Source organism: Phalaenopsis equestris, unplaced genomic scaffold (assembly GCF_001263595.1).
Source record: "Phalaenopsis equestris unplaced genomic scaffold, ASM126359v1 Scaffold000989, whole genome shotgun sequence".
Classification (NCBI taxonomy): domain Eukaryota; kingdom Viridiplantae; phylum Streptophyta; class Magnoliopsida; order Asparagales; family Orchidaceae; genus Phalaenopsis; species Phalaenopsis equestris.
This window is the reverse complement of record NW_018165428.1, coordinates 90,134-102,786: the sequence shown is the minus strand read 5'-3', so window position 1 is coordinate 102,786 and position 12,653 is coordinate 90,134. Positions and strand designations below refer to the sequence as shown.

At 36.9% G+C, this 12,653-nt stretch overlaps 1 protein-coding gene across 1 annotated transcript; it reads left to right on the top strand.

Annotated features, from left to right (window-relative positions):
- Positions 1-4,351: 4,351 nt before the first annotated feature.
- On the top strand, positions 4,352-6,652 carry LOC110032632 (acetolactate synthase 1, chloroplastic). Its single transcript, XM_020736315.1, has one exon. The coding sequence runs from the start codon at positions 4,475-4,477 to the stop codon at positions 6,446-6,448; it is 1,974 nt and encodes a 657-aa protein (XP_020591974.1). The 5' UTR covers positions 4,352-4,474; the 3' UTR covers positions 6,449-6,652.
- Positions 6,653-12,653: the final 6,001 nt, after the last annotated feature.

The window sequence follows — 12,653 nt, the reverse complement described above, 5'->3', positions numbered from 1 at the left end:
GAGAACATGTGAGCACCGGGCTAGTAATGTCACAGTCAACAATTGGAAAGAATCACATGAGGTTGTATGAATGAGAATGTAGTTCATATGATTGAGTGCAATAAATAGGGAAATATTCATTGAATGGTGTAGAGTTAGAGGACTTTAAAGTGACAGGTTAAAACCCCCAACTTGGTTTATTATTTTAGATTCTGATACGAGAATATTAGCCCCCAAGTGGAAGGAATCAAGGGAACACTAGAGTGAGAGCTAGTATCTTCCCTACTTAGTAGGTCTTCGGTGCAGCTTTGTATGGCTATGTTTGGTTTTTATGGAAGATTGTTTTAAAGAGAGTCTTATTGTGATTTTTGTGGCATTGATTCTTGCAAGAATTGGTGGAGTTGATTTGTTGGAACTTTCTACAAGAAGAAAGATATTTTCATATTTAATGTTTTTTCTTCTACAAAAACTCTAATTATCTTTTCAAATTGTTATTGTTCTATCAAAATTTTGAAAATAGCAAAAATATTTAAATTTTTATTACTGCAAAAATCAACTTTAGTTTAGATAATTATCTTTTTATTAAAAATAGAAAATTTGTTGTTCAATAGTGCATATTATGTATTCTCTCTGTGGGTTTGATATTCAGGTCTTAATTAAAAAATCCCATATTACTTGATAACGATAAGTATACTTTCATAGTATCCTAATATATATAAATTAAAAGTTAAATTCTTATTTTTCTTCAGGATCAAGTTTTTAGTTTTGTTGCAAAGTTAGGAAATATAAGTGAAATATAATCTGAATTATTGTTGTACTGTGCATATTAGCAGTATCCAGGGATCGCTGGGCTGCTAGCTTCACAACAAGCCTACCCTTTTGGGTCACTGCCTCTATGACATACCTATCTATTGGGCAGTAGCGTTTACGAAATTGCTCACCCTTTTTGGGTCACTACCTCCATGACATACCTATCTTTCAAGATATTGCCTTCACAACATGCCCACCCTTCGAGCCAATGCCTCCTTAACATACCCATCAGTCGGGTGACTGCCTTCACGACAATCCCACCTTTTTGGTTCACTGCCTTCATGGCATATCTATATGTCAGACCTCTGCCTTTACGACATGCAGACCCTTTCGAGTCACTCCCTATATAGCATACCCAACTTTTGGACCACTACCTTTACTTCATGCCCATACATAGGGTCATTACTTCAATGACATACCCATCTATCGAGCTGCTACTTCCATGGTATGCTCACCCTTCCATCTGTAGAGTTGCTACCCATCTTTCCAGCTAACATTCAGCGGGAGCAGCGAGAAGATGACAGGTACACATTTAAAGTTTATTTATTGTTATTTTACTTCTTCAATTTACTACTTCTTTAATGTATTATGTATGCTTGGTCGGAACACTTCAAAAAAAAATCAAAAAAACCAATTTCCAAAATTAAGATAAACTTTTTCAAAATTAAACATGAACACTTTCAAAATAAATAAACAACATAATAAGTCCTTTTGAATTTATGAGAGTCCCTCGGATAAGCTAGCCTATGGTTGCTAACAAGATCTCCTCAGTTTAAATGAGTTAACAACTTGTTTAAACTAAGTAAATTCAAAAGAAAATAGTGGTACCGGAATGAGAGAACTGTGAGATCCCAACCGGTGTCGCTCTAATCAACTTTAACCCCTCATGACACTTAAATGATAACAAAACTTGTCATGAAAACTGTAAAACCTTAAACCTTGAACTAGGATCTATCACTTCAATGAGGAGCTTTGAGCTAACACCGTTCCTTCAAATTAAATAACAAGCCATATAATTTTGAGTTGGCCCGTCTAGTATGACATAAATCTTCAACTTATCCTTAGGCATTTGCACAATCATGTCATGCAATTTAAGCCCTAACTCATTTTAGGCTCTGAGGTTGTCGGTTGTTACAACATATACCCTCTTATCTTCCAGGCTATTTGTGGCTCTGAGGTTGTCGGTTGTTACAACATATACCCTCCTATCTTCCAGGCTATTTGTGTGACTGTGCCATGCAAGTGTAAGCCTTAAATAATAAAATTGGTAGGATGAAACATCAAATAACATTTTTTCAAAATTGAAGCAAAATAGCTTGGAAGTCGCTGAGGTTCCCCTCTGATCAGTGACATCTCCTACCTTTCATTCCTTTGGATTCTTGAAAATAATTGTTCCTACTTGATCTGTTCCCTTTTAAATTTTCAATGTCTAATCTTGAAAACTTAAACTTTGAAATTCTTCAAGGCAAAATTACTGATCTGAATCAAGAGTATTTTTAAGCAACTTTGATCACTTAGATGTAATTAACTATAGGGGTTTGCCTCTATAGAGAACTTTACTACCCAGCTTAATATAAACTCATTTAATCTTTTATATTAAATAGAAGAATTTGTCGGTCAGCATAAAAGTTTTAACTGACCAAAATGGATGTCATAAATTCTACAGTTTATTTCATCAAATCTCACTATCAAGTAATGTTTCTATTCATCGGGATAAGTACATCTCTTGCGCCGTTGTACTCGTTTATTTAAACTATTGCATATATGAGATTTGTTCGGTCTTGTATTTTCAAAATTAAAACATAATTTTTAAAAATTAAAATTCTAAAACTCTTTCACCATGCTTCGGAGGTGTCTACACTCTTCCATTTCATGGTCATGGTCCTTTTTGTTCTACAAAACTTATTTATGTTCTGGAAAAAAAGCTTCAATTCTCATTAGTTAACAGTGTAAACCCAACATTATCCTGCTACTAGAAGGCTTCTATCTTGTTTAGCCTATGAGCTGCTTAGAGGCCTTATGGTTTGAGTTCATCTTCTCAAGGTTTTGTTCTAGGGAAGCTTGTGCTCTTCCCTCGAGTAGCGCACTGGTCAATTCTACCATCTAGTATGTCATTTGATCTATAAGTTCTTAGATTCGTTGTTCAACAAATTCTCTGCTTTCTAGTGACATGCTTCTTTTTTTGTTGGTGACATGATTCCACACTCACTGTACCTTTTAGGATGTTGAATCCAAATAAGTATAGAGCGTTGGAAGGACGAGAGAAACATAAAGAGAGAGAGAGATTGAGAAAGAGACAAAAAGTGCACAACAACAAGTGCTTTGACAAGATAAAATTTAATAGTCCTTTATTGGAGAAATGACCCCTTATTTATAGATTTCAAAGGCATCTAGTATAAAATTACATGTTTACCCCTATTTTAATAGAAACATTACAAGTTATTCTGACACATTTTCATATTTGTAACCGATTATGACACCCTTTCATAATCATAACTATCATTAGCACCATTCGAATTCATAACTGCTTGAAGAGGGGCATCTAATGAACCGATAATCTCACGGTTAGATCGGTTGATAGTGTTAGGTCAGCTGACAAACATTCGGTCAGTTGAAATGTAGTCGGTCGACCCTCTCAATGGAATCCTTTGTATAAACCCTCATGTCGTTAAGGTGAACTTGGGTCGTCAGATAGAGGGTGTAAAACTGTAATATGAAGGGCAACTCTCATCGGACAAGGGACCTTCATAAAGGAGCATAAAGGCTTTCCATGGAGTGACCTTTAGCGATCTTTGTGAGGACTACCAGAATTGTTTGAGGGAGATGGTCATGACCAAATATCCCTTAGTTGGGTGTCATTTATTTCTATATTCGGCTGTGCTTCCATTCAGTACATGTTTACCCCTATTTTAATAGAAACATTACAAATTATTCTGACACATTTTCATATTAACTCAGACTTCCAACCGAAGAAAATGATGCTTGGTGTTTCCATATTTTGACTATCCCAACACAATGTCCTTTAGTGTTCATTAGCGAGACCAATTGGATTTTCTCGAGATCCATTCAACCATATTTTTTATGTATACATAACAATAACATCATCGATTTTTGATATTAAAATCATATTCAACTATCATATTTAAATTGTGAAAATGGCGTAAATAATTTCAAATGATTTAGTCCAATTTAATATCTAACTTGCAATATAGTTTTTGAGATGTAAATATCTCAAGGTTTGCAAAATTTGGATTGGAGAGTTCACATTCATACTACCCAATTCATAAGTACTTATCTATCTAAACACTAAAGTATTGCTTGTTTACCTTTTTAAAATCAAAATCTTTTACATCACATAAAAAAAAAAATATTACAATTTTAATATGTCATAAATAAAATAAATGTTTCTATACATAAATAATAAGGTACTATAAATGTCAATTGAAATTTAGATATTATATAAATAAATTAATTAGAACTGAGCCATATGTATGTAAATTTTTTATCAAAATTATTCATTTTGTTCTCCGAGTCAATTTAAATAGCAGTCAACTCGCAAGTCCGGTCCAAATTGAAGACGTTTCTGAGAATCAGCCCAATCAATTTCAGCCTCTTATTCATCCCTAATTTAGCTGGGCGAAGCTCAATATAATATCTCGGCCACAAACTCTCGCTGTGTCTACCTATGGCTTCTTCGGCGGCGGTCGCCGGAACGGCAGCACTAAACCTTTCCGCAGCATCCAGAAACAGAAACAAAGACCTGCTTGCCTCCACCTCTTCCCGCTTCCTTTCTCCCATCCCCAGAAATCTCACCCCTCTCCAATCCCGTGTAATTTCTAAGATCCATCGCCCCATCTCTGCCCAATTCTCCACCGAACCCGCGCCGTCCACCACCCTTCCACCTCCATCCCACCGCTTCTCCTTGGACGAACCCCGCAAAGGTGCCGACGTTCTCGTCGAATCATTAGAACTTGAGGGCGTCACCGACGTCTTTGCATACCCCGGCGGCGCATCCTTGGAGATCCACCAAGCCCTAACCCGTTCGCCATCCATCACCAACCACCTCCTCCGCCATGAACAGGGCGAGATCTTCGCCGCAGAAGGATACGCCCGCTCCACAGGCCGCCCCGGCGTCTGCATCGCCACTTCCGGTCCCGGCGCCACCAATCTCGTCAGCGGTCTCGCCGATGCGCTTCTCGATTCCGTCCCTCTCGTAGCCATCACTGGCCAGGTCCCTCGCCGCATGATCGGCACCGATGCGTTCCAGGAAACACCTATTGTGGAGGTAACCCGATCCATCACCAAGCACAATTACCTTGTCCTTGACGTCGAGGATATACCTCGTGTGATAAAGGAGGCGTTTTTCTTAGCAAGATCAGGCCGTCCCGGCCCTGTTCTCGTCGACATCCCTAAAGACATTCAGCAGCAGCTCGTTGTCCCTTGCCGGGATCCTCCGCTTCGTCTTCAAGGTTATCTATCTCGTCTCCCGAAACCTCCTCAGCGAAATTTCATCGAACAGGTGTTGCGCGTGGTGTCCGGGTCCCACCGCCCGGTCCTCTATGTTGGGGGAGGGTGTAATAATGCCGGCCCAGAGCTTCGACGTTTTGTCGAGCTCACGGGAATCCCTGTGGCAAGTACGCTGATGGGTCTGGGAGTCTACCCTACCGACGCTCCTCTCTCTCTCAAAATGCTTGGAATGCATGGCACCGTTTATGCCAACTACGCTGTGGATAAGTCTGACCTTCTTCTCGCATTTGGAGTGAGGTTTGATGACAGGGTTACTGGAAAGGTGGAGGCTTTTGCAAGCCGGGCGAAGATCGTGCACATTGACATTGATCCAGCAGAGATTGGAAAGAACAAGCAGCCCCATATATCCATCTGTGCTGATATGAAGCAGTCGCTAGAAGCCTTGAATTCCTTAATTCAGGAAACAGGTCTGGATAAAAAACTCAACTTTTCGTCATGGAGGGAGGAGCTGGATCAGCAGAAGAAAGCTCATCCCTTGAGCTATAAGGAATTCGCAGATACAATTCCTCCCCAGTACGCAATCCGGGTGCTTGATGAGCTGACAAATGGCGAGGCTATCATAAGCACCGGTGTCGGTCAGCACCAAATGTGGGCTACGCAGTACTACACATACAAAAGACCACGCCAGTGGCTGTCCTCCGCAGGCTTAGGGGCGATGGGTTTTGGGCTTCCGGCGGCAGCTGGCGCTGCAGTCGGAAATCCAGGTGTTACTGTTGTGGACATAGATGGAGATGGAAGCTTTCTTATGAATCTGCAGGAGCTGGCGATGATTCGTATCGAGAACCTCCCTGTAAAGGTCATGATTTTGAATAACCAGCATCTAGGCATGGTTGTTCAGTGGGAGGATCGCTTCTACAAGGCAAATCGAGCGCATACATACCTGGGTGATCCTTCTAATGAGACAGATATATATCCAGATCTTGTAGCTATTGCAAAGGGCTTCAATATTCCTGGCGCTCGTGTGGCTAAAAAGAGCCAAGTGAGGGAAGCCATAAGGGAGATGTTGGAGACTCCAGGTCCTTACTTACTGGATGTCATCGTCCCGCACCAGGAGCACGTCTTACCGATGATCCCAAGTGGAGGAGCATTTAAAGATATTATCACGGAGGGAGATGGTAGAACAATATATTAGCCTGTTAGTTTTCATCTATGCTGAGCAATCTGATGCGCTTTGCTTAAATCTTTGAACAGCTAGACTGATGAATCATTCTATGTGGTTCTCCTTTTTATATCTTTCTTCTTCCTTGATCTTTAGTAGATGTAAGCTTTGTTAGTTTGCCCAGTTTGTGCTGTAATAGCTGTATCAGATGCTAGATTTTGTTTGTCTTGTTATTTATCTGAAGTTTCTTGTGGTTGATTTCGGAGATTTTTGTCTATTTGGGATGCATGTTGAATGAAAAATTTGAATTTACCATACATTACAGCCGAGATGAGTCAATTGTGATGCATCGGTTTAGCACAGATTTGGGATATTTTTATATTCTGTTTTTTTTTTTTGTTTTTTAAACAATCACTTAAGCAAGAAAGAACAAATTTCAATGCCATTTGGATAAATAATTTTCATATCCAACTACATAATCATTTGAGCTCCTACTTCAGTAAATTTATATAGTCAGATTGAATATTTAAGTGAGATAAACAAAATGTCATTAAAGGATTGTTTGGTGTGCTGATAAAGAAATACAATGTTAAATAATGTATTGTATTTAAAATATTTTAAAGTTGTTTGATTCAGCGTAAAATATCTACAGAATTTTATATTTTTTGTTTGGTTTGCATTTTTTTCTTTTTTTTTTTTGAGCGGACAATGACATGGGACCAATGGTGGGAGTGGTTGTGGCCGATAGCAATGGGTAGTGACGAGCGGACAATAACGGGGGTGGCTGTCACTGACAGTAGCGGGGGTGACGGGCGTCCACCGGTGGAGTTGTCGACGATGACTGGTGGGCAGCAGCTAAGTAGTCTATTTGAAATTTCTTCTAAATCTAACTAATTCCGACTACATTGAAATCTTACACTGCATATATTTTCCTTTCAATCAAATACTTGAATTTTTAAAACCTATGTGAAAAAATTGCAATGCACTCAATTTGTTGCGGACCAAATAGCCCCCTAACATAATTGGTAGTCCATTCTGAGTTTGAATAGACCCAAATCGAGAACTCCAAGTATAAGTAGAAACTTTGAAGCATTAATTAAAATGCTAAACGATATTTGAATTTGATATGTTTATAGTTGAATTGAGTAGTTTGACGAGAGAAATCCAACTATATTAAGTTCATTCAATTCTGAGATTATTAGGATACTTATATGTTGAAAAAATGATTTTTAACTAATGGAATAAACATAAATCACCTGATGGAATGTTGTGAGATTTTGATTAAATTCATCAAAATATAATTCTCTAGACTCTAAAATTAGAATCAGATTTTCAACATGAATGGAGAATAAAACTAAACATTAATTTCACTCTTAGAGAAAACTGAAAGGCAACAAGCACTTACATTTTTCATTGACCACTGCAAGTGACAGTTTTTGCCCGTTTATAATCTCTAGGTTGCTATTTTATGATCATTGTAACTCAGTTAATATTGATGTTTATCTCTATTATAGCAACAAAAATATAAATATATGTTCATAACTCTATTGTCACATCTTCTCTAGTTTTAGAGAATAGTAAACTTCTATAACATTAAATACATAGTGGATTATTCTTCTCAATGTTTTTTTTAATTTTTTTAGGGATTTTTGCATGAAAACTTTGGTGTCTTCTATAACCTATTCTTTTTATATTTGTGTGCAAGATCTTTGTGCAAAGCTAAATCATAAGAGATTCATTCTACTTCTACCAAATTTCTATAACACAATAATATCTGTTAGTGTATTTTTTTACATATTTTGGGTTTTTATTTTTGAAAATAAATCAATTTATTTTTTAAATATACTCGATTCATCATCTAGTACAATTCTCAAAACCATTTTTGAGCAATAATTATTCTAGATTCAAATTCAAAATCATCGACGGCCCCAACTTCGGGTCTGTTTGGGACAGCTGCAGCTTATTGAATAATTTTTTGATAAGCTGATTAAAAATAATATATTGATAAGCTAGGTGTGGTGGCTATTATAAATTTTTACTTTTTTTTGGAAAAGTCAGGCCGCTGCTAGAAAGCTGCCACCGCACCTATATAGGTGTCGTGTGATAATGCTGCTTTCCCACCGCACCTATATAGGTGTCGTGTGATAATGCTGTTTTCAAATGCATAAGCTGCCAAAACGCAATTTACCCAAACAGTTCAGATGCGTTTTCAAAATGCCACCGCACCAAATAAGCTACCCCAAATGGACCCTTCAACAAGGTTATAGTCAAACTGACTGTGTTGACAAAACTAACCCAATGATATCAAATGTTCAATTCAAGTATATATTGACATATTTATAATCAAACTAAGCAAATCGACGAGACAAATCCAACAAGCTTAAGATTGCTAAATTCTGAGGCCATTAAGACATTTTAATCATCAAAAAACCCCTATGATCTAGAGAGATCAATATTGTTATCTGATTAGGTGGTCGGGAAAATTATTCGCTAAAAGAACAAAATGCCCCTAATCTAAAGGTTATAAATAGACCTCATCGCTTCACTTGAAAGGGTGAGAAAAAAAGAGGAATTTCGGAACTTATTATAGATAGAAGACCCAGCGATAACTTCTGACCTCCATTTCTGCCGAACACTGTCGATCACTGCCCGTCGGACACCTTTGACCATCACTCATCAGCCACCATCCACCAACCCCACTAGTCCCTACTTGTCATTGCAGACCTCCTGACACCGATGATCCCTGCTTGCAAACGTAGCATCCCAAATACAATTCTACTGCATAACACTCATACATAAGACCATGCGATAAATTTTGACCTTCGTGATCGTCGACCTTTGGTCGCTACCCTGTAATCACCGACTTCTAGCCACCAGCGACCTCTACTTATAAATTTGTATCATAAATACGATTTTAATTTTAACACCCATATTGAAGACACAGAAATAACTTCTGACCTACGTAGTCGCCAACCACTATTAACCATGATTGAGAGTCATTGCTCGCCATCGCTTACCACCACCCTTTGAAGGCCCCTGCTTGCAGCCAATATGCCAACTACAATCTTTGTGACAAACGAACATTATTGCACGCACTAACTATGGTATATCTAGTCAATTGCTACTGTCACAACTTTAAAAAATGACCTTTGTGGCCAACTTACGCTATTACAGTCACAAATTACAATCTCTATGACCAACTAACAATGTTGTAGTCACTACCTATGTGATCAACTAACGATATTGTAGTCACCAACTATAGTCTATATAATCAATTATTATTGTTATTACTTCCAACAATGACCTATGTGGCCAATTGATGTTATTTCAGTTACTAACTACCATCTTTATGATTAACTCTCAATATTGCAATCATCAATTATGACTCATGTGGCCAACTGATGACAGTACAGTCACTAATTATGACTATGTGATCAACTATAACCTTTATGACCAACTGACGCTTGCAATCACCAAGTATGGTCTCTATGGCCAGTTGACGATTTGCAGCTTCCAATCACAGTCTTTGTGGTCAATTATTGCATGTGCAACAACCAACTATGGTCTTTGTGGCTAAAAACTACTGTTATAACTTTCAACTATGGTCGTTGTGGTCAAAAACCACTGTTTCAACTATAAACTATGGTCTTTGTGGTCAAATACTATTATTGTAGCTTCTAGCTATAGTTTTATTGGCTAATTGCCGCTATTGTAGTCACCATCTACTGACTTTATGACCAAGTACTTTTTGAGTAGCAACCAACTATGACCTTTATGACCAACTATTAACAATATAGCTCATACATATATTTGTTGTAGTCTAATTATGACTATAATGTATAAACTACTATTGTACATCTGTGATTATCAGCTTTGTAATTCCATATTCTCTAATTCATGAGAATAGTTGCCTTATGTAGCTACCAACATAGAGTAGATTACTTTGACTGGGCTAGACAGTGTGATTTTAACCCTTTTTAGAGTTTTTCTACGAACAAAGTCTTAGTGTCTCCTACTAATTTTTTGTATCTGTGTGTGTGCTATATTTTCAAACAATACTAAAATGTTAAATTATCACTCTACTGCCGTGAATCTTCCGACATATAATAATATTTAAATGTAAGCTAAATATTTTGTATGTTTTTAAGGTCAACTTTATTTTATTTTAACAAATTAAATATATTTTATTTTAAATTAAAAAAAAATTAATAAAATAAATTTAAAAATTGTATTCAAACGAGCTTTAATTTTTGAAGTTACAATGGATATGCCATTGTCATGTTTTCTTACAAGCCAACTAAACTTCATGAGTATAACTTGAGGGAAGTTGATATATGAGATCGAACCTAAACATATGCAAGTTATTCTTTAATCTCTCTCTGCCTATGTATTGTTTCTCATTTGTTAAAAAAATTTTAAAGCATTTATTCCCAACTCGTAGGAAATTTTTTGAGAGGAAATAACTTGCAGGTAAAGATTAAAAGCACTGGCATTGAGCTTTCATGTCGATTAACAATTTTCCTTATTTCAAGACTCCTTCTTATTTATAGTAGAAAGAACAAATACTGATGGATGTTATCCTGTTAAAAGAAGCTCTTGAAGTTTGATGATTGGCATCATTTCCCTTAGATTTGTTTCTGTGTTGCTTGTTGCTTTGCTTTACTTTCATTCTCAAGGTAAATTGAAACATGTTTTGTATGTTAAGAGAAATAGAAACAATTTTTTGAAATCTCAGACTTAATTTTTCTCATTTTGATTATACTTAACCAAACCCTAGGTGTTGGGTATAACCACCTTAGACCCAACCTAACCCTAAATGTTTGGTCTAACCCATATTAGACCCAACCTAAACCTTAAACCTAAGTTCAACCTAACTTGAACGTAACCCTAAATGTTGGTTCTAACCCATATTAGACCCAACCTAAACCCTAAATTTTGGTTCAACCTAATTTGAACCTAACCCTAAATGTTAGGTCTAACTCATATTAGACATGACCGAAACACTAAACCTAAGTTCAACTTAACTTGAACCTAACCCTAAATGTTGGTTCTAACTTATATTAGAATCAACCTAAACCCTAAACCTAGGTTCAACCTAACTTGAAACTAACCCTAAATGTTGAGTCTAAGCCATATTAAATCCAACCTAAACTATAAAACTAGGTTCAACCTAAAATGTTGGGTCTAACCCATATTAGACCCAACCTAAATATAAAACCTTGGTTCAATAAACGGTTCAACCTAACTTGAACCTAACCCTAAATGTTGGGTCTAACCCATATTAAACCCAAATTAACCCTAAATCCTTAGGCTTAACTCAAATTGAACCTAACCCTAAATCCTGAGGGTTAACTCAGATTGTACCTAACCCTAATTCTATAGGATCATCTCAAAATGGACCTAACCCCTAATTTCTTAGTTTTAACTTAAATTAAAACTAAACCTTAAGCATAACCTACTTGGACTTAGTCAACCCTTTTAAGTTCAACCGACGTTGAATATAAACCCTAAGTCTAATCCAGCTTGGACTTTGTTCAATCAAATAACTTGGTCAACCCAACCTAACTCGTGCTAGCCCAAATCAATTGAAATGCAGGTTCAAACCGATCTAACTTGGGTTAACCCAAATCAATTGAACCACAATGTTTACACGACCTAACTTGGGTTACCCAAATCAATTGAAACACCAGGTCAACCCGACCTGACACGGGTTCACCCAAATCAATTGAAGCATTGGGTCAACCCAATCTAACTTGGGTTAACTGAAATCAATTGAAACACAGGGTCAACTCGACCTAACTTAGGTTAACCCAAATCAATTGAACCATCGGGTCAACTCGACCTAAATTGAGTTAACCCAAATTAATCAAACCACCGGGTCAACCCGACCTAACCCAGAGTAATCCAAACCAGCCCAATTTACAGGTTAACTTGACCCAAATCTAGTTAACTCAAATCAACCCAATTAGAGAATCAACCTCAAACTTTGGAGTAAGTTTAATTAAGGATCAATTCAAGTTTAATCCAACTTAAACTTGAGTAGTAATTCAAGTTTAAATTATTTTGGACTTTAAAAAAGTCTGATATAACTTAAACTTGACTTAATCTAGGAGGATTAATTTGAATCAGCTTTGTAAATCTCTTAAAAAAATTTAAGTTTGGTCATTTCACACTTAACTATATTTTCAAAAATTTTAAATTTAACATGACCTTTGGTATTAGGGGTTAACTTTGGATA

Coding starts and splice junctions, on each gene's coding strand:
- LOC110032632 (XM_020736315.1), top strand. CDS start 4,475: ATGGCTTCTTCGGCGGCGGTCGCCGGAACGGCAGCACTAAACCTTTCC.